Below are 22,209 nucleotides of genomic sequence, written 5' to 3' on the forward strand. Positions count from 1 at the left end.
TGTTAAGCGCTTACTATGTGCCGAGCACTGTTCTAAGCGCTGGGGGGATACGAGGTCATCAGGTGGTCCCACGTGGGGCTCGCAGATTACGTTTTACAGATGAGGTCGCTGAGGCACAGAGAAGCGAAGTGAGTTGCCCCAAAGTCACACAGCTGGCAAGCGGCAGATCTGGGATCCAACCCGATTCGCTCGGCACACAGTAAGCGCCCAACGAGCACCATTATGGCTCTCCCTGGGTTTGTTTTTCATCCGGAGGCAATTTTGGAGGGTTGAAGAGGCAGCAGAATCGTTCCAAATTCCTCTCTCCCGTCCCTCCCCTCTACCGCAGGAATATCGGCATCATTGCCTATATGCTGTTGGCGCATTCGTCTCCCTTTGCCGGGGAGGATAATCAGGAGACGTACCTCAATATTTCCCAAGTGAACGTGGATTATTCGGAGCCGGCTTTCTCCTCCGTCTCCCACCTGGCTAGAGACTTCATCCGGACCCTCTTGGTCAAAAACCCGGAGTAAGTACAGCCCGCACCACCCCCGGTTGACAAAGAAAAGATTTTTTTCATTCAGTCAGTCGGATTTACTGAGCGCCGGGCGCAGAGCGCCGTACTAAGCGCTTGGGAGAGGACGGCAGAACACTAGAAAGACGCGTTCCCTGCCCTCGGCGACCTCTTTTTGACGGTGTCCGTTAAGCCCCTGCTGTGAGTCGAACGCCGTTTGAAGCGCAGGAGGACGTCCGGGTTAATCTTTCAGTCAGGCGTATTTAGTGAGCGCTCGCTGTGCTGTACCAAACGCTTGGGAGCGGACGGCGCGACAATCAACGGGCACGGTCCCCGCCCCCCCCCCCCCCTCCCGTGAGCTTGTCCCGAAGAGCCCCGGTCTGGTAGTCAGAAGGGACCTGGGTTCTAATCCCGTTCCTCCCCTCGTCCGCCGGGTGACCTTGAGCGAGTCACTTCCCCGTGCCTCAGTTTCCTCATCTGTCGAGTGGACCGAGCCCCCCGGGGAGACCCGGACGGGGGCCGACCCGATTAGCCCGGACCCACCCCAGCGTTCAGTACGGCGCCTGGCACACGGTCAGCGCTCTACCGAGAAGGAAAGGGAGGGAGCTCACTTTTCCTTCAGTCGGTATCGGCGGAGCGCTGACTGTGTGCAGAGCACTTAGCACTGCACGTTTGGTCCTCTAGACGGCAAGCGCGCCGTGGGCGGGGAAGGGCTCCGTCTAGTGTCGTAGACGCTCCCGGACGCTCAGTACGGTGCTCGGCCCACCGTGAGCGCCCCGTAGATACGACCGAAGGAAGGAATGGCGAGCGGGGGCGTTTGGAGGGGCAGAAATGATTCTCAACGAGTTCTTCCCCTCTCCCCCCCCTCCGCCCTCCTTGCTCCGTGTCTCTCGAAGGGAAAGGCCGACGGCAAGCTCTTGCCTTTCGCACCCGTGGCTCCAGCAGCGCGCCTCCGCTCCCTCGCCGCATCCCGCGGACGCCTCCTCGTCGTCGCCCTCCTCGTCGTCCTCCACCCCGCAGGCTCAGGACCTCCCGGCCAAGTGCCCCGAGGACAGACCCGTCAAGCCCCCCTCTGCCAGCCCCTGCGGACCCCGGGAGGACAAGGAGAACATTCCGGAAGGGAGGAGCACGAAGGTGCCAAAACGCTTCCGCTTCGACGCCGCGTTGCGCCCGCCCCCGGAACTGGTGCCCGACCTGGTCTTTTAGGCTCCGCTCCGCCAAGACGCACGACGCACCTTGAGCCGGCGGCGGGGAGAACATCGAGGGGACGGGTCTCCGTCGCCGGCCCCCTCCGTCCCCGTCCCGCTGGGGGGGGCCTCCCCCGGCCGGGATCCCCGCGGCCTTCCCGAAGGCAAGGGGCTCTCGCCTCACGTCCCGGACCCCGCGGGAATCTCGGGGTGGGCGGTCGGAGAGAACCCGAGCGACGGATAAAGCCCGACGGCGCTTGGCATCGGGCCGCCCTTCAACCCCGGTCGTCCGCGCCCGTCACCTTTAGCGGGGCAGGACGGAAGGTCCGACCCGTCGCCGATTTTCCAACGCGGGGGCCTCTCCGGCCCGTCCGTGGCGGGATTCGGGGAGGGCGGGGGCGTCCGGTCCGTCCGACCGTTCCGCCGCCGCTCAGAAACGGCACCGGTCGCGTGGGGGCCGGGAGGCCCGAGAGCCCCCCGCCCCTCGGGGCCAACGTCCCAATCTAGAAGCCCGGGGGGCAGGGGACGGAAATCTGAGACGTCCCCGGCCCCGAGGAGGAAGCGCCGAGGACGGCCCTCCGGACGTCTTCCCTCTCCGGGTCTTCCTCCTCCGTCTTTTCCTCACGGCTCTTTCCCGGATGGTATTTGGGCGTAAAACGCTTCGGGTTCCCCTCCGGCCCGGTCATTCTTAGCACTCTCCCCCGGGGGGAGGCGGATTTCGCTAAACCCGACCGGCACATCCCGTTCCTCAGACGGCCCTCCCGTCCGGGTCCGGAATTGCTCATCTTTTGGCTTTCGACCGCGTCCTCCGAAGCGCCTCCGGGCTCGTGTCCGACCGGGAAGCGGCTCGGAATTTTCCTCAGGGACGAAGGAACCGCCGAGGGAGCGGAGATATTTTCCCAGGAGGAATTCAGTTCCCCGGAAGCCCAGAGTCTCGCTGTGCCTCCGTGCTCCGCGGAGAGAGTCCGCGTTATCCGTTGGAACCCCTCTTCTCACCATCTCCTGTTCACCAAAAAAAAAAAAAAAATCCAAACACAGCCATCCTTGCGTGTTTTCTCCCTTCTCTGGGTTTTACTCGCTGGTCCTAGCCTGCAGCGTAGACTAGCCTTCTTCAGGTCCCAACTCTGGAAAACTGTTCTTTTTTGGGTTGCTTTCTTCGTAAGGTATTTGCTGAGCGCTTACCGTGTGTCGAACACCGCTCTGAGCGGTGGAATAGACACACGATAATCAGGTTGGACACATAAGGCCCTCAGTCTAAGTCAGAGGATGGAGGTTTTAATTCCCGTTTTAAAGATGAAGGGACTGGGGCCCAGAGAGGCAGAGCCGCCTGTCCAGGGTCACACAGCAAGCAGTTGGCAGAGCCGGGATTAGAACCCGGGTCTTCTGACCCCCCAGGCCCGAGTGAGCTGATTCTGGGTGAAAATGGTTGAAGTCACAGAGAGAGGGGGAGAGCCCAAATCCGATCGCTTTCTTTAAGGTGCAGGTAATTCGGAAAGGGCATCTCAAAGTATCATCGACACTTCCCCCTCGGGAGTTTTTTTTCTGCCTCGAAAATCGAAATGGTTTAGGCCCGACGCGGGGTGGGTCATCCCGGGGTCCGATGCGATTTCTGTCCACTCTGTCGACGTTTCAAACCCGCATCGGGATCGGTCAGAGTCCGATTTCCACCTTCAGCTGCAGGGGGAAAGATGAATTCTACTGAAATCATGGCAGTAACATCGTATTAAACTTGAGAAAAGGGAAAGTACTGTCGTGAAACAAGCCACAGGAAAGATGCACGATTCAGATACCTTTTCGGGGCCCCGAACGGAGTTCACCTGGGTGTTAGTGGCCGACTGCTAGCCCATCACGTCTGTTTAAAACGACGCCCGATATGCGGGAGGTCGCTTCAGTCAAGCCATGGCTCGTATTTTATCGAGCGCTACCTGTACGCGGAGTGTACCGAGCGCCTGGGAGAGTTCAACGGAACAGAGTCCACGGTAGAAAGTGCAGGGTTTTTGGTTTTTCCCTTATCTAAATGGCTCAACGACTCCAAAGAGATCGTCAACCAAGAGCAGATCCTGCTTTTGGGGAGGAAAAAATAATACGTGCCCAGAAAGCGCGAGTCGGAAATGGTACTGGCCAGCGACCGGTCGGAAGGCGTTTTCTCCAGAGAAAGGGGAGCCGGGCTTCCTCGGGGCACGGGCCTCTGGATAATTTGCTTTCCCAACGACGGTCACCCCAGGACAAAGAGAGGAGTCCATTCTCCCCCGCCTCCTAGCCTGCTTTGGGATTTGCGGTCCGAGAGCCAACGGTGAGGGAAGGCCGGTCATTCAGACCGGGGCCCGAGGGTGACCTCCTCTCACTTCTCTGGGAAATTCCCCGAAAGAGGATTTCTCCCCGGCGAGGTGGGCCAGTATTTATTTTTCTATTTCCCCAAGGGGAGAAAGAGTCTGTACTGGGGAAGGAAGGAATGGGATTGTAAACCACTGATGAAATATCTCTAGTGCACATCTGGGCCATTTCTCTCGGCGGAAGGAAAAGCTCGATTCTCAATATAAAGCTATCTCATTTAGGAGGAATCTCATACGGGAGGAATCGAGCTTGTCCTTCTGCCGAGAGAAACGGCCAAGAAGTGCACTGAATATATTTAATCGGCGGTTTACAATTGTTCCACTCGGTCGGCTTTTTTTTAAAATTTTCTTTTTCGGATCAAGAGCGGAAAGAACAAGGCTGAGGATATTTTAAAACGGTGAATTAACTCCACGTTGCCATTTTTTTTTTTTCGGCTTTTCCGCTGTAAAATCCCAAGCGAAAAGCTATAACGTGCAGCGGCACTTGAAAGAAGCGGTGAAATAAAGTATTTCTTAAAGACCAGTTGTCCACCTTTCGTCTGTGGGATTTTATAATTGTTTACATTCGCGACCACCTAATTGGATATTGAACGGCGGTTTTATATGGAACTATAATGATAATTGGATCACCGAACTGTAATTCGATATGGAACTGTAATACGTGCTTGCTCCGTTGAGATTTTTAAGCGGTTCTAAACCAGACTGGGTATTCTGTTTTAATAATAATAATAATAACGTTGGTATGCGTTAAGCGCTTACTATGTGCAGAGCACCGTTCTAAGCGCCGGGGTAGACACGGGGGAGTCGGGTTGTCCCACGTGGGGCTCCCAGTCTTCATCCCCATTTTCCAGACGAGGTCACTGAGGCCCAGAGAAGTGAAGCGACTCGCCCACAGTCACACAGCTGACGAGTGGCAGAGCCGGGATTCGGACCCATGACCTCGGACTCCAAAGCCCGGGCCCTTTCCACTGAGCCACGGTTTTCTTCCGAACTGCGTCAGAAGTGTCATTTTGAATCGCGGACTTGGGGATCGAGACCTGGGTCGCGTTCTCCGACTCTCCGAAAGAGTGCCTTACGCCTTTGCGTGAGCGTTTGGGTGTGATTTCTCCCTCGGCCCGTCGGTTCCGAGTATTCGGTCTTGCCCGGAGAGCATCTGAACCGTTTCAGTGTTTGAGGATTGATAAACGGATAGGAATATTGCAACAGAAGTCTGTCCCGGGCAGGGAGGGCTTTCGAGCTTAAATTAAAGGACGTCTTTTTGTATCCGCGGTCTGTCTTTAATTTCGAAAGTAGTCGCTGACGCTTGCTCTTTCGGGGGATACTGTATGTAACGCCTCAATCTGGAAACTCTTCTCTTGTGACCATTTGTCCGTCGACCCCTCGGTGGTACTTGCTGGAGGGGGTGGTATTTGTGAAGCGCTTACTACGTGCCAGGCACTGTAATAATAATAATGACGATGGCATTTGTTAAGCGCTTACTATGTGCCAAGCACTGTTCTGAGCGCTGGGGGGGGATACAAGGTCATCAGGTGGGGCTCACAGTCTTCATCCCCATTTGACAGGTGAGGTCACTGAGGCCCAGAGAATAATAATAATAATGTCGGTATCTGTTAAGCGCTTACTCTGTGCAGAGCACTGTTCTAAGTGCTGGGGGGGATACAAGGTGATCAGGTCGTCCCACGTGGAGCTCACGGTTTTTATCCCCATTTGACAGGCGAGGTCACTGAGGCCCAGAGAATAATAATAATGTCGGTATCTGTTAAGCGCTTACTCTGTGCAGAGCACCGTTCTAAACGCCGGGGGAGATCCAGGGTCATCAGGTCGTCCCACGGGAGGCTCCCAGTTTTCATCCCCATTTGACAGATGAGGGAACTGAGGCACAGAGAAGCGAAGTGACTCGCCCACGGTCACCCAGCTGCCAAGTGGCAGATCTGGGATTCGGACCCATGACCTCTGACTCCCAAGCCCGGGCCCTTTCCCCTGAGCGCCGCTGCTTTTCACTAAGCACCAGGGTGGCCACGGGTAAATGGGGTCGGACACAGTCCCCGTCCCACGTCGGGCTCACCGTCTCCGTCCCCGTTTTACAGACGAGGGAACCGAGGCGTAGAAAAGCGAAGTGACGCGTCCAAGGTCACCCAGCGGACAAGCGGCAGAGCGGGGATTCGAACCCAGGTCCTCTGCCTCCCAGGCCCGGGCTCTACCCACCGGGCCGCGCTCCTTCTATTACCGAGTGCTTACTCTGTGGTCTCCCCCTGGGAGAGGCCCAGTACAGTGCTGTGCGCACGGTAGGTGCTCGGTACAGTGATCCCCCCGCGGGAGCGCTCGGTCCCGGGCCCTGCCCATGGGAGGGGTTCAGTAAATCCCCAGGAAGAACGAGCAATGACGTCCCGCGGACCTTAGAAGCCTCGTGATTTCCTGTTGGAAGGAGGCTTTCTCAAGTCCTTTCCATAAGCAGTGCCAACCGCCTCACTGGGCCTCCATCTCAGGCGCTTACAACAGTGCTCTGCGCGTAGTAAGCGCTCGGTAAAAGCCATCGGACGGATCGATCTCGCCTCCGGCCCGGGAGGCCCTCCCTCCTCAAATCCCACGGACGATCCCTCTCCCGTCCTTCGAAGCCTTACGGCGGGCCCGCCTCCTCCAGGAAGCCTTCCCCGACCGCTCCCTCCTCTCCTCCCGCCTTCCGCGTCGCCCCGACTCCCTCCCTTTCTTCATCCCCCCTTTCCCGGCCCCGCTTCCGTCCACATCCCTCCTTCATTTCTTTCGATTCACGTCCGTCCCCCCTTCTCGACGGTCACCTTGCTGTGGGCGGGGACTGCGTCTGTTCATTCGGTAGTATTTATGGATTCATTCATTCATTCAATAGTATTTATTGAGCGCTTACTATGTGCAGAGCACTGTACTAAGCGCTTGGGATGAACGAGTCAGCAACAGATAGAGACGGTCTCTGCCGTTTGACGGGCTTACGGTCTAACCGGGGGAGACGGACAGACGAGAACGATGGCGATAGAGTCGAGGGGAAGAACATCTCGTAAAAACCGATGGCGACTGAATAGAATCGAGGCGATGTACAATTCATTAACAAAATAAATAGGGTGACGAAAATATATACGGTCGAGCGGACGAGTACGGTGCCGTGGGGATGGGAAGGGAGAGGTGGAGGAGCGGAGGGAAAAGGGGAAAATGAGGCTTTAGCCGCGGAGAGGTGAAGGGGGGATGGCGGAGGGAGTAGAGGGGGAAGAGGAGCTCGCTCTGGGAACGCCTCTCGGAGGAGGTGAGTTTTCAGTAGGGTTTCGAAGAGGGGAAGAGAACGAGTCTGGCGGAGGCGAGGAGGGAGGGCGTTCCGGGACCGCGGGAGGACGCGACCCGGGGGTCGACGGCGGGACGGGCGAGACCGGGGGACGGCGAGGAGGCGGGCGGCGGAGGAGCGGGGCGTGCGGGGCGGGCGGTAGGAAGAGAGGAGGGAGGAGAGGTAGGAAGGGGCGAGGTGACGGAGAGCCTCGAAGCCTAGAGTGAGGAGTTTCTGTTTGGAGCGGAGGTCGACGGGCGACCGCCGGAGTCGTTTAAGAAGGGGAGTGACACGCCCAGATCGTCTCTGCGGGAAGATGAGCCGGGCGGCGGAGTGAAGGATAGACCGGAGCGGGGCGAGAGAGGAGGAAGGGAGGTCGGAGAGGAGGCCGACACGGTAGTCTAGCCGGGATATGACGAGAGCCCGTAACGGTGAGGTAGCCGTCCGGGTGGAGAGGAGAGGGCGGATCTCGGCGATATCGTAGAGGTGAGACCGGCGGGTCTCGGTGACGGATAGGATGCGCGGGGTGAACGAGAGGGACGAGTCGAGGACGACACCGAGATCGCGGGCCCGAGAGACGGGAAGGACGGTCGCGCTGTCCACGGCGATAGGGAAGTCCGGGAGAGGACCGGGTTCGGGAGGGAAGACGAGGAGCTCGGTCTCGCTCATGTCGAGTTTCAGGCGGCGGGCCGACGTCCGGGCGGAGACGTCCCGGAGGCGGGAGGAGACGCGAGCCCGAAGGGAGGGGGAGAGGACGGGGGCGGAGATGGAGATCCGCGTGTCGTCCGCGTAGAGATGGCAGTCGAAGCCGTGAGAGCGGATGAGTTCGCCCAGGGAGTGAGTGTAGATGGAGAACGGAAGAGGGCCGAGAACCGACCCTCGAGGAACCAGTTAAAGGATGGGAGGGGGAGGAGGCGCCGGCGAAGGAGACCGAGAATGACCGGCCGGAGAGGCGAGAGGAGAACCGGGAGAGGACGGAGTCCGTGAAGCCGAGGTGAGATGAGGTATGGAGGAGGAGGGGATGGTCGACGGTGTCAAAGGCAGCAGAGAGGTCAAGGAGCGCTTACTATGTGCAGGGCACCGGACTAAGCGCTTGGAACGGACAGATCGGTAACAGAGACGGTCCCCGCCCTCTGACGGGCGCGCGGTCTGATCGGGGGAGACGGACGGACGGGAACGATGGCGATGAATAGAGTCGAGGGGAAGGACGTCCGTTGCTTTACCGACCTCTCCCAAACACTCAGCACAGTGCTCGGCGCCCAGGAAGCGCTCGATAAATACGACCGGATGCCGGAATGAAGTGATCAAAATCCCCCCCAACCCCGAAGACGTTTACGGAAACCTAAATCCCACCGGAAACGGTGTGTGGACTCCAAACCGGGGACACGTCAATGCAAGACCTCCGACGGGAAATGTCGTCTTAGCGAGAAACCCATCTGGGAGTTGGATAAACAACCCTCTGGCACGATAAATGATTCACTCATCCATTCAGTCGTATTTATTGAGCGCCTACTGTGCGCAGAGCACTGGACTCTTTACCTTGGAGGAAAGGGTCAGGCAGAGGAAGGGCAGGACCCGTCCGCGAACGAACGAGTCTGTCCTAAACTGTCCGCGTCCGGCTTGGTCAAGCCAATGATAATAATGATGTCGGTATTTGTTAAGCGCTTCCTAGGGGCAGTGCACCGTTCTAAGCGCCGGGGGAGATCCAGGGTCATCGGGTCGTCCCCTGTGAGGCTCCCGGTCTTCATCCCCATTTGACAGATGAGGTCACCGAGGCCCAGAGAAGTGACTCGCCCCCAGTCACCCGGCTGCCGAGCGGCAGAGCCGGGATCCGAACCCACGACCTCTGACTCCCAAGCCCGGCCTCTTTCCACCGAGCCACGCGCTTCGCGGCGACCTGAAGCGAGTGGGCGATTCGCGGCCGCAACCCGGCGGTCGTCAGTCGATCGATCCATCGGTGGTATTTGTTGAGCGCTTACTCTGTGCGGAGCACTGTACTGAGCGCCTGGGAGAGGACAAGGGGGCAGTAAACAGACACAATCCCTGCCCACAACGAGCTGACGGTCTCGAGGGTGGGAGAGTTGGTCAGACAGTCGTATTTAATGAGCGTTTACTGCGTGCAGAGCACCGGACTAAGCGCTTGGGAGAGGACGGAATAAGAATAAGCAGACACATTCCCTGCCCACAACAAGCTTACAGTCTAGAGGGGAAGACAGACATTAATTTGGATAAATAATATGAATAGATTAGTAGCCATATAGCTCCCTTTCCCTCTCCCTCCCGCTCTCGCTAAGCAGCGTGGCTCAGTGGAAAGAGCCCGGGCTTCGGAGTCGGAGGTCAGGGGTTCGACTCCCGGCTCCGCCACTCGTCAGCCGTGTGACTGTGGGCGAGTCGCTTCACTTCTCTGGGCCTCAGTTTCCTCATCTGTCAAATGGGGATTAACTCTGAGCCTCACGTGGGACGACCCGATGACCCCTTATCTCCCCCAGCGCTTAGAACAGTGCTCTGCACGTAGTAAGCGCTTAACGGATACCAGCATTATTATTATTCCCCTCCTCCCCTCCATTCATTCATTCATTCAATGGTATTTATTGAGCGCTTACTGTGTGCAGAGCACTGTACTAAGCTCCTGGCAAGTACAATACAGCAATAGAGACAATCCCAGCCCACACCGGGCTTACGGTCTAGGCGGGGGGAGACAGACAGAAAAACAAGTAACCAGGCAACAAGATAAATGAATTATAGACGGATCCATATCGGAAGCCAGAGGTCATGGGTTCGAATCCCGGCTCCGCCACCTGTCAGCTGTGTGACTGTGAGCCAGTCACTTCACTTCTCCGGGCCTCAGTTCCCTCATCTGGAAAAAGGGGGTTAAGACCGCGAGCCTCACGTGGAACAACCTGATGACCCTGTATCTCCCTCAGCGCTTAGAACAGTGCTCGGCACATAGTAAGCGTTTAACAGATACCAACGTTATTATTATTAGTATTATATACGTAAGTGCTTGGGGCAGACAGAGTGGGCAGACATGTTCCCTGCCCATTAGGAGCTTTCAGGTTAGAGGGGACCCCTGATAATAATAATAATAATAATAATAATAATAATAATGTTGGTATTTGTTAAGCGGTTACTTTGTGCCCCACGTGGGACAACCTGATTCCCTTGTGTCCACCCCAGCGCTTAGAACAGTGCTCGGCACATAGTAAGCGCTTAACAAATACCAACATTATTATTATTATTATTGTGCCAAGCACTGTTCTAAGCACTGGGGGAGATAAAAGGGAAGCAGGTTGTCCCACGTAGGGCTCACAGTCTTCATCCCTATTTTCCAGAGGAGGTCACTGAGGCCCAGAGGAAGTTAAGCGGCTTGCCCGAGGTCACACGGCTGACAAGCGGCGGGATTTGAACCCGTGACCTTTGGCTCCCAAGCCCGGGCTCTTGCCACTGAGCCACGCTGCTTCTCTGATGGACAAGGGCTGATGATCCGGCATCCACCCCGGCGTTTCATACAGTGCTAGGCACTTCTTGAGGGTATTTGTTAAAGCGCTCGCTACGTGCCAGGCACCGTAGTAAGCACTTGGGTAAATGCTTAACGAACCCCGATCCCCTGATCCTATTCATTGAGCGCTTACTATGTGCAGAGCACTGTCCTAAGCTCTTGGGAGAGGACGGTACCACGGAGTTGGTAGACTCACAGCGGGGCTCAGTGAAAAGAGTCTGCGCTTGGGAGTCAGAGGTCATGGGTTCGAATGCCGGCTCTGCCACTCGGCAGCTGTGGGACTGTGGGCGAGTCGCTTCTCTGGGCCTCAGTGACCTCATCTGCCAAATGGGGATGAAGACCGGGAGCCTCACCTGGGACGACCCGATGACCCCGTATCTCCCCCAGCGCTTAGAACGGTGCTCGGCACATAGTGAGCGCTTAACAGATACCAACATCATCATTCCCTCCAATCGTTATCTTGATGTGCATGTACACAAGGACGTGAGTATAAGCACACACATAAAGGCACAGAAGCAGCGTGGCTTAGGGGTAGAGCAGGGGCCTGGGAGTCGGGAGGGTCTGGGTTCTAATCCCGAACCTGCCACATGTCAGCTGGGTGACCTCGGCCAAGTCACTTCACTTCTCTGGGCCTCGGTTCCCTCATCTGGAAAATGGGGATGACGAGTGGGGGATCCCCACGTGGGACGGGGACCGTGTCCAGCCCGATTAAGGGGAATCTACCCCCCCCCCCCGCCCGTGCTTAGACGGTCAGTCAGTGGTATATCTTGAGCGCTTCGTGCAGAGCGCTGTATTAAGCGCTTGGGACAATTAGCACAGGGGAGGGTACAATGTAACAATATAACAGACACATTCCCTGCCCACAGCAAGTTTACAGTCTAGAGGGGGAGATGGACATTCATAGAAATAATTTAAAACAGTGCTTGGCCCGTTGTGAGTGTTTAACAAGTTCCATAATTAATATTATTTTTATTATTACCGCTATGCACACATACAAACAAGTAGAGAAGCAGCGTGGCTCAGTGGAAAGAGGCCGGGCTAGGGGTTCAGGGGTCGAGGGTTCGAATCCCGGCTCTGCCACTCGGCAGCTGTGGGACTGTGGGCGAGTCGCTTCACTTCTCTGGGCCTCAGTGACCTCATCTGGAAAATGGGGATGACGACTGGGAGCCTCCCGTGGGACAACCCGATGACCCTGGATCTCCCCCAGCGCTTAGAACGGTGCTCTGCACATGGTAAGCGCTGAACAGATACCACTTTTTCCTACAGTCGGACTAATTCCCGTCCACCTTCCCAGGAAATCCTCGGTTTTGAGCCCTTAAGTGCTGGGGGATACAAGGTGATCAGGTTGTCCCACGTGAGGCTCACAGTTTGAATCCCCATTTTCCAGATGAGGGAACTGAGGGCTAGAGAAGTGAAGTGACTTGCCCAAAGTCACACAGCTGGCAAGCGGCGGAGCCGGGATTCGAACCCATGACCTCTCACTCCCAAGCCCGGCCTCTTTCCACTGAGCCACGCTGCTTCTCTAAATAAATAAAGGAAGAGAGAGAGAAAAAAGAGAAAGAGAGAGAGAGAGAAAGAAAGAGAAAAAGAGAGAAAGAGAGAGAGATAGAGAGAGAGAGAGAAAGGAAGGAAGGGAGGAAGGGAGGAAGAAAGAGAGAAAGAAAGAGAGAAAGAAAGAGAGAAAGAAAGAGAGAAAGAAAGAGAGAAAGAAAGAGAGAAAGAAAGAAAGAAAGAAAGAAAGAAAGAAAGAAGGGAGGGAGGAAGGGAGGGAGGAAGGAAGGAAGGAAGGAAGATAGAAAGAAAGAAAGAAAGATAAAGAAAGAAGGAAGGAAGGAAGGAAGGAAGGAAGGAAGGAAGGAAGGAAGGAAGGAAGGAAGGAAGATAGAAAGAAAGAAAGATAGATAAAGAAAGAAGGAAGGAAGGAAGGAAGGAAGGAAGGAAAGAAAGAAAGAAAGAAAGAAAGAAAGAAAGAAAGAAAGAAAGAAAGAAAGAAAGAGAAAGAAAGAAAGAAAGAAAGAAAGAAAGAAAGAAAGAAAGAAAGAAAGAAAGAAAGAAGAGAAAGAAAGAAAGAAAGAAAGAAAGAAAGAAAGAAAGAAAGAAAGAAAGAAAGAAAGAAAGAAAGAAAGAAAGAAAGAAAGAAAGAAAGAAAGAAAGAAACAGAATCAGACTTTTGCAACACAAAGAGTTTCTTAGGCTACTGATGCTCTGGTTTTGGTAGCCTGTTGTCGCTGAAAACAAAGAACACTGTACTCTCCCAAGCGCTCAGGACAGTGCTTTGCACACAGCCATCGAATGAATGAACGAACACAGTATTTTAATAGTTCACGTGTGGGAAACCTGATGCATTTTAATTTTGGGGTTGACGCTCCATCTAGTGCTCACGAGAAATAAAAGCAATTTTTAGAAGGCGGGGATCTTCCTTGAAAAGGAAAAACGGCTTCAAAAAGTGGCTTTCGATGAGCAGGAGCTTTTCCGTTTTTACGGTGCCGGGAAAACATCCACATACAGCAGCGGAGCTCAGTGGAAAGAGACCGGGCTTGGGAGTCAGAGGTCGTGGGTTCGAATCTCGACTCTGCCGCTTGTCAGCTGTGGGACCGTGGTCGAGTCAATTCACTTCTCTGGGCCTCAGTTCCCTCGTCTGTCAAATGGGGATGAAGACCGGGAGCCCCACATGGGCCAACCTGATGACCCTGTATCTCCCCCAGCGCTCAGAACAGTGCTCGGCACATAGTAAGCGCTTAACAAATAAGCAACATTATTCTAAGAAGGGGGAGACTTAGGTGCTTTCTGTGTGCAGAGCACTGTACTAAGCTCTTGGAAAGTACGGTTCGGCAATAAAAAGAGACAGTCCTCCCCACCCCAACCCCCAGTGCTAAGCACAGCGCTTGGCGTATGGTTAGCGTTTAACAAATGCCATCATTATTATTATTGTTATGCATGAAGGAATGCATGAATGCATGAACGAATGCATGAACGAATGCATGAACGAATGAAGGAATGCATGAATGCATGAATGAACGAATGATTCATTAGACTGTAAGCCCGTCAAACGGCAGGGACTGTCTCTATCTGTTGGCGATCTGTCCATTCCAAGCGCTTAGTACAGTGCTCTGCACATAGTAAGCCCTCAATAAATACTATTGAATGAATGAATGAACGAATGCATGCATAAATGAATGAACGAATGAATGCGCGAACGAATGAATGCATGCATAAATGAATGAACGAATGAATGCGTGAACGAATGAAGGAATGCGTGAATGAACGAATGATGCATGCATAAATGAATGAACGAATTAATGCACGAACGAATGAAGGAATACATGAATGAAAGATGAATGCATGAATGAATGCATGCTTGCATGCATGAACGAATGAATGCACGCACGCATGAATGAATGACGCAGGTTTCCCCCCTCGCCCCGCCCCCTCCCCTTATCCCCTCCCCGTGCCGCCCCGCCCCCTCCCGCGCATGCGCCCTCCTGCCCTCCCACGCCCCGCGAGGGCGTTGCTAAGCAACGGACGGCGCCCCGCGGTTGCCAGAGCAACGGGAGGACGCTTTAGCGCAGCCTCGGCCCCCGCTCCCGCCCCCGCTTCGCCATGAGCCACCCGCAGGTAATTAAAACTGCTCACCCTCCCCAAACTGTCCATCCTCCTCTCCTGCCCTCCCCTCGAAATGTCCTCCTTCCAAACCTCTCCTCCTCCCCACAGCTGCCCGCCCCCAAACTCGGCGTCCTCCCCAAACTCTCCATCCTCCCCTACTGCCCTCCCCCCAAAGGTCCTCCCCCCCAAACTGTCCATCCTTCCATACTGCCCTCCTCCCCCAAATGTCCTTCCTCCCCAAACTGTCCATCCTCCTCTCCTGCCCTCCCCCCAGACTGTCCATTCCCCCAAACTGTCCATCCTCCTATCCTGCCCTTCCCCCAGAATGTCCATCCTCCCCAAACTGCCCTCCCCCCAAATGTCCTCCCTACAAACCCGTCCTCCTCCCCACAGCTGCCCACCCCTCAAACGGTCCATCCTCCTCTCCTGCCCTTCCCCCCAAATGTCCTCCCCCCCAAACTGTCCATCCTTCCATACTGCCCTCCTCCCCAAAATGTCCTTCCTCCCCAAACTGTCCATCCTCCTCTCCTGCCCTTCCCCCAAACTGTCCATCCTCTTATCCTGCCCTTCCCCCCAAATGTCCGCCCTTCCCCCAGATGTCCTCCCTGCAAACTGTCCTCCTCCCCGCAGCTGCCCACCCCTCAAACCGTCCATCCCCCCAAACGGTCCATCCTCCCATACTGCCCTCCCCACAAAATGTCCTCCCTCCCCAAACTGTCCATCCTTCCATACCGGCCTCCTCCCCAAATGTCCTTCCTCCCCAAACTGTCCGTCCTCCTCTCCTGCCCTCCCCCCCAAATGTCCGCCCTCCCCAGACTGTCCATCCTCCCCAAACTGTCCATCCTCCTCTCCTGCCCTCCCCCGAGATGTCCTCCCTCCAAACCTCTCCTCCTCCCTACAACTGCCCACCCCTGCAACTCTCCCTCCTCTCCAAACGGTCCAACCTCCTCTCCTGCCCTCTCCACAAAATGTCCTCCCTCCAGAACTCTCCTCCTCCCCACACCTGTCCATCCTCCTCTCCTGCCTCACCCCAAATGTCCTCCCTCCAGACCCTCGTCCTCCTCCCCGCCACCGGCCACCCCCCAAACCTCGGAGTTGTCTTGACTCATCTCTTTCATTCAAAGCACAGATTCCCTCCCTCCCTCCCTCCCTCCATCCTTTCGGTTCAAAACGTGGCTAAAACCCGCCCTCTCCTCTCCATCCAAACGACGACCCCGTCAATCCCGGCCCCATCCTCTCCTGCCTGGGTGCCTCTATCAGCCTCCTTGCTGACCTCCCTGCCTCCTTGCCTGCTCTGTGACTTTGGACGAGCCCCTTCACTTCTCTGGGCCTCGGTGACCTCATCTGGAAAATGGGGATGAAGCCTGCGAACCCCGCCCGGGACGGGGACGGCGTCCAGTCCCGTTTGCCTGTATTCACCGCAGCGCTTAGTACGGTGCTTGCCACATAGTAAGCGCTTAACAAATACCAACGTTATTATTACCACAGGCTGATGATTTCCTTTAATAATAAGGATTATAATAATAGGGTTGGGGTTTGTTAGGCGCTTACTATGTGCAGAGCACTGCTTTAAGGTCTGGGGTAGATACAGGGTCATCAGGTGGTCCCCCGTGAAGCTCACAGTCTCCATCCCTTTTACAGATGAGGTCACTGAGGCACAGAGAAGTGAAGGGACTCGCCCACAGTCACACAGCCGACAAGTGGCAGAGCCGGGATTCGAACCCATGACCTCTGACTCCCAAGCCTGGGCTCTTTTCACTGAGTCACGATAATAATGGTATTTGCTCATTCATTCGTTCAATAGCATTTATTGAGCACTTACTATGCGCAGAGCACTGGACTGAGCACTTGGAATGTCACTGACTATGTGCCGAGCACTGTTCCGAGTGCTGGGGTAGATACAGGGACATCGGGTTGTTCCACATGGGGCTCCCAGTCTTCATCCCCATTTTGCAGATGAGGGAACTGAGGCCCAGAGAAGCGAAATGACATAACAATAATAATAATCGTGGTATTTAAGCGCTTACTAGGTGCCAACATTATTATTATTCTCTGGGCTTCAGTGACCTCATCTGTCAAATGGGGATGAAGACTGTGAGCCCCGCGTGGGACGACCTGATGACCCTGTGTCTCCCCCAGTGCATAGAACAGTGCTGTGCACATAGTAAGCGCTTAACAGATACCATCATTTATTTAATTTATTGAGCACTTACCGCATGCAGAACGCTGTACCAAGCACTGGGGGAGGATACAGCGCAACGATTTTCACTCATTCTGTCGCTCGGTCGTATTTATAATAATACTAATGTTGGTGTTTGGTAAGCGCTTACTATGTGCCGAGCGCCGTTCTAAGCGCTGGGGGAGACACGGGGTCATCGGGTCGTCCCACGTGAGGCTCACGGTTCATCCCCATTTTCCAGATGAGGGAACCGAGGCCCAGAGAAGTGAAGGGACTCGCCCACAGTCCCACAGCTGCCAAGTGGCAGCGCCGGGACTCGAACCCACGATCTCCGACTCCCAAGCCCGGCCTCTTTCCCCTGAGCCGCGCTGCTTCAATTTATTGAATGAACTCAATTTATTGAGCGCTCACCGTGTGCAGTGAGGCGGCGAGGTCATAATGATGAAGTTGAGCGGGCAGGTAGAGAAGCGGCGGGGCTCGGTGGCAAGAGGCCGGTCGTGGGTTCTAATCCCGCCTCCCCCACTTATCCGCCGTGCGGCTTGGGGCAAGCCGCTTCTCTTCTCCGGGCCTCATCCGGAAAATGGGGATGAAGACTGTGAGCCCCGCGTGGGACAACCCGTTTACCGTGTATCTACCCAGCACCTAGAACAGTGCTCGGCACGTAGTAAGCGCTTAACCGATACCATTCATTCATTCAATAGCATTTATCGAGCGCTTACTATGTGCAGAGCACTGGACTAAGCGCTTGGAATGGACAATTCGGCAACAGATACCGAATTATTATTATCCTGTTGGTACCCGAAGTCGTTTTATGATTTTCCTTTCTTTTTTAGGGTAAAGCACCTTGCAAGCGGAAATCGTCCAAGACACCCGTGAGGTTTTTGCCCCAGTTATCTCCGGTAATGTCTCGGCTTACCTACGGTTTACCATTATTTTTTTAATCTCATAATGGTATTAGAGAAGCAGCGCGGCTCCGCGGCAAGAGGCCGGGCTTGGGAGTCAGAGGTCGTGGGTTCGAATCCCGGCTCCGCCGCTTGTCAGCTGTGTGACCGTGGGCCAGTCGCTTCCCTTCTCTGGGCCTCAGTGACCTCATCTGGAAAATGGGGATGGAGACCGTGAGCCCCACGAGGGACAACCTGATCGCCTTGTAACCCCCCAGCGCTTAGAACAGTGCTTTGCACGTAGTAGAGAAGCAGCGTGGCTCAGTGGAAAGAGCACGGGCTTGGGGGTCAGAGGTCATGGGTTCAAATGCCGGCTTTGCCCCTCGTCAGCTGGGTGACTGTGGGCAAGTCACTGCACTTCTCTGGGCCTCAGCTCCCTCATCTGTCAAATGGGGATGAAGACCGGGAGCCTCCCGTGGGCCCACCCGATGACCCCGCATCTCCCCCGGCGCTCAGAACGGTGCTCGGCACATAGGAGGCGCTTAACGGATACCAACATTATTAGTAAGCGCTTAACAAATACCAACAGTATTATTTGTTGAGGGTTTTCTAGGTGCCAGGAACCGCACCAAACGCCGGGGTTGATCCAAGCCGATCGGGTCCCCGTCCCCCGTGGGGCTCACCGGTTTCATCCCCATTTTCCAGACGAGGAAACCGAGGCCCAGAGGAGGGAAGCGACGAGCGGCGGGGCCGGGATTAGAACCCGTGACCTTCTGATTCCCGGGCCCGGGCTCCGGCCAGCGGGCAACGCGTTATGCTGATGATGGTGGTGACGAGGGTATTTGTGGAGCGCTTGCTATGTGCCGAGCACTCTTCTAAGCACTGTGGGCGAGGGACGTGGCTGCCAACTCTGTTGTCGTTCACACTCCCGACTGATTAGTCCAGTGCCCTGCACTCAGTCAGTCAAGACAGGCGGTCGGTGGTATTTATTGAGCGCTTACTGTGTGCGGAGCACTGTGTTGAGGGCTAGGGAGAGTCCAGTATAACGATAGAACGGACACGTTCCCTGCCCACAGCGACCTTCCGGTCTAGAGGGGGAGACGTGAATAGAAAGGTTACAGGTATCAATCACTCAGTGGTATTTATTGAGCGCTTACTATGTGCAGAGCACTGTAGTGAGCGCCTGGGAGAGGGCCACAGAAGACTCAACAGACGCATTCCCTGCCCACAAGATCCTCTGTCCCTCCGCCCTCCGTCCCAGGTGACGACGAAGCCTGAGTGGCAGCAGGGAGCTCCGTCCTTCCACCTGAGGTTGGAGCAGGAAGATGAGGAGCGGAAAGAGTTCGTCGCCAAGAACGAGCTCTCCTCGGGTAAGGCTCTCGGGGTCCCCGTCCCCCCCAAAGCCCCCCCAGCCTCCCCCGCCAAGGGGTCATCTCTCCGCCCGAGTCCGGGTCGTCGGAGGTCACCCCCGCCCCCCTTTCCCTCTGCCCCCCCCCCCCCACCGTGCCTGACACGTAGTAAGCGCCTAACAGATATCCTTATTATTATCAGAGGTGGGAGTCAGACAGCAAGACATAATCAGACATCAGTAAGAAGGGCATTTATTAAGGGTTTTATTTGGACCCGGGACACTGTACTAAACTACCGGAGAATCCCGCCGCCGCAGTGAGCACCAGGGATGACCGATTATGCCCGGAGAGGGGAATCGGACGGGATCCCGGGCCCGCGGGGAGCTCAGGATGGGAAGAGTTCGAAGGCGGACACGTGTCCCCCCGGCGTGAGATCGACAGGAAGGGGGTTCTCGTCGCCGTCCCCTAACGCGGACCTGTAGAAACCATAAACGAGGCCCGTCCTTCGGCCCGCACACGCTCCTCTCCCCCCACTTGACGGACGGACGGACGGATCGGTCGCCAATTGTCCGGCGGCTGACGGACGCTCTTTGGGTTGCAGTCGAATACCTGAAACAGATCCAGAGGAAAGGCCCCGGCCGGGAAGAGGAGACGGAGGAGAGCGTGGCCGGCCCGGCGCCTTCTAAAAGCCAGACCGGAACCCCCCAGAAAGCCCGGGAGCATTTTCGAAGCGCCCTCGTCAATATTATCACGTAAGCGCCCAGGCGGGACGTCGGTCGGATGGATCGGGCCCTCGCCGGGGAGAGCGCCGGAGCACGACAAACCGCCACGTTCCCGGCCCCGTTCGCGGTGGGGGAGGCAGAGCGGTGCGACGTCAAGCAGTCCTACAGTTCGTGATATTTGTTGAGCGCCTACGAGGTGCCAGACGCCGCACCAAGCGCTGGGGGAGACGCGGGCTGATCGGATTGGACGCCGTCCGTCGGCCCCGGGGGGGCCGGCGGTCTTCATCCCCGTTCTCCAGAGGAGGGGAGCCGGCGGTCGGTCCACCGGTCCTGTTTGGTGAGCGCTTGAAGTTCGCAGCGAGAAGCAGCGCGGCTCAGGGGAGAGGGCCCGGGCTTGGGAGTCAGAGGTCTCGGGTTCTAACGCCGCCACTCGTCTGCCGGGTGGAGTCTCGGGCAGGTCACGAGCAGCGGGGCTCAGCGGAAAGAGGCCGGGCTTGGAAGTCAGAGGTCGCGGGTTCTAATCGCGGCTCCGCCGCTTGCCAGCTGGGTGACTTTGGGCGAGTCGCTTCACTTCTCCGGGCCTCAGTGACCGCCTCTGGAAAATGGGCATTAAAACTGTGAGCCCCGCGTGGGGCGACCTGATCGCCTTGCATCCCCCAGCGCTTAGAACGGCGCTTAACGAATGCCACCATTTATTTTATTTTATTTTTTTTTACTTCTCTGGGCCTCAGTTCCCTCATCTGTCAAATGGGGATGAAGACCGTGAGCCCAAGTGGGACAACCCGATGACCTTGCATCTACCCCAGCGCTTAGGGCGGTGCTTGAAATGTAGTAAGCGCTTAACAAATACCACCGTTATTATTATTACTATTGCCAGGCACTGTACTAAGCCCTGGGGGCGGATCCAAGCAAATCGGGCCGGACCCGATCCCTGTCCCACGTGGGGCTCACGGCCTCGATCCCCATTTTCCAGGTGAGCTCACAGAGGCCCAGAGAAGTGAAGCGATTCACCCAAGGTCACGGGTTCGAATCCCGGCTCCGCCGCTCGGCAGCTGGGTAACCGTGGGCGCGTCACTTCACTTCTCTGAGCCTCAGTTCCCTCATCTGTCCAATGGGGATGAAGACCGGGAGCCTCTCGTGGGACCACCCGATGACCCCGGATCTCCCCCGGCGCTTAGAACGGTGCTCCGCCCGTAGTGAGCGCTTAACAGATACCGAGGCTATTATTATTATTATCGTTGAGCCCCATTTGACCGACGAGGGAACTGAGGCCCAGACGAGTGAAGTGGCTTGCCCAAGGTCGTACGGCGGCACCGTGTTGTGAGTAGAGCCCGGGCGTGGGAGTCAGACGGGTCGTGGGTTCTAATCCCGGCCCCGCCACTCGTCTGCTGGGTGACCTTGGCCGAGTCACTTCGCTCCTCTGCTCCCCAGTCCCCTCCTAGGCAAAATGGGGGTTCCGTGCCTGCTCTCGCTCCTCCTTAGGCCGACAGCCCCCCTACGTAGGTGGAATCCGACGATCCTGCGCCTCCCCCGGTGCTCAGTACGGTGCTCGGCGCAGAGCAAGCGCCGTACGAATCCCCACCGCCGTCACCGAGTGGGAAATTTGTTCGTTTTGGGGTCTAGGCAGCAAGAATACGTCGCAGACTCTTCTTTGATGCCGGATGAATCCCAGGCTCCCAGGACTTCCTCTCCTTCCTCGATAGAGAAGGACATTTTGGTAACCGATGACGTTCCGGTGGCGGGGAGAGGAGGGAGGGTGAAGGGCAACCCGCCCTATTTATAATAACGATGGTATTCGTTAGGCGCTTACTATGCGCGAAGCACCGTTTGGAGCGCTAGGGAGGATACGAGGTCATCGGGTTGTCCCCCGTGGGGCTCCCAGGCTTCCTCTACAGTTGAGGGAACTGAGGCCCAGAGAATAATGATGATAATAATAACGTTGGTATCTGTTAAGCGCTCACTATGTGCCGAGCACCGTTCTAAGCGCTGGGGGAGACGCGGGGGAATCGGGGCGTCCCCCCGTGGGGCTCCCGGTCTTCATCCCCATTTTACAGATGAGGGAACTGAGGCCCCGAGAAGTGAAGGGACTCGCCCACAGTCACACAGCTGACAAGGGGCCGAGCCGGGATTCGAACCCATGACCTCTGACTCCCCAGCCCGGCCGCTTTCCACTGAGCCACGCTGCTTCTTCTGATTTATTGAGCGCTTACCGGGTGCAGAGCACCCTAATGAGAATCATCATCATCATCATCATAATGATGGTCTTTGATAAGCGCTTACTGTGAGAAGCAGCGGGGCTCAGTGGCAAGAGGCCGGGCTTGGGAGTCAGAGGTCATGGGTTCGAATCCCGGCTCTGCCGCTCGTCTGCTGGGTGACCTCGGGCGCGTCGCTTCACTTCTCTGGGCCGCAGTGACCTCATCTGCAAAAATGGGGATTAAAAAATGTGAGCCCCACGTGGGCCAACCTGATGACCCTGTATCTCCCCCAGCGCTTAGAACGGTGCTTGGTACATAGTGAGCGCTTAGCAAATACCCTCATTATTATTATTATGTGCCAAGCACTGTTCTAAGCGCTGGGATAGATATGAGATTAGCGCTGGGATAATAGTAATGATAATAAGCGTGGCGCAGTGGAAAGAGCACGGGCTTCGGAGTCAGGGCTCATGAGTTCGAATCCC

At 56.1% G+C, this 22,209-nt stretch overlaps 2 protein-coding genes across 10 annotated transcripts in view; both read left to right on the top strand.

The window, feature by feature from the left end:
* Positions 1-1,947, top strand: part of STK17B (serine/threonine kinase 17b) — a 40,456-nt gene extending 38,509 nt beyond the window's left edge. For all 4 annotated transcript variants that reach the window (XM_029069299.2, XM_029069298.2, XM_029069297.2 and 1 more), the window contains 2 exons: positions 329-508; positions 1,390-1,947. In XM_029069299.2, the coding sequence (XP_028925132.1) occupies positions 329-508; positions 1,390-1,699 (490 nt within the window). In that variant the 3' untranslated portion in view covers positions 1,700-1,947. The remainder of the gene's footprint in view (positions 1-328; positions 509-1,389) is intronic.
* A 12,386-nt stretch (positions 1,948-14,333) lies between these two features.
* Positions 14,334-22,209, top strand: part of DNAH7 (dynein axonemal heavy chain 7) — a 165,802-nt gene continuing 157,926 nt past the window's right edge. For 5 of the 6 annotated variants that reach the window (XM_029069034.2, XM_029069035.2, XM_029069036.2 and 2 more), the window contains exons 1-5: positions 14,334-14,413; positions 17,414-17,479; positions 18,723-18,831; positions 19,412-19,562; positions 21,156-21,249. In XM_029069034.2, the coding sequence (XP_028924867.1) occupies positions 14,399-14,413; positions 17,414-17,479; positions 18,723-18,831; positions 19,412-19,562; positions 21,156-21,249 (435 nt within the window). In that variant the 5' untranslated portion in view covers positions 14,334-14,398. Of the gene's footprint in view, positions 14,414-17,413; positions 17,480-18,722; positions 18,832-19,411; positions 19,563-21,155; positions 21,250-22,209 lie in introns of those variants that run through there. The other variant, XM_029069038.2, reaches the window with a different exon arrangement.

The sequence above is a fragment of the Ornithorhynchus anatinus genome, chromosome 7 (genome assembly GCF_004115215.2).
Source record: "Ornithorhynchus anatinus isolate Pmale09 chromosome 7, mOrnAna1.pri.v4, whole genome shotgun sequence".
Classification (NCBI taxonomy): Eukaryota; Metazoa; Chordata; class Mammalia; order Monotremata; family Ornithorhynchidae; genus Ornithorhynchus; species Ornithorhynchus anatinus.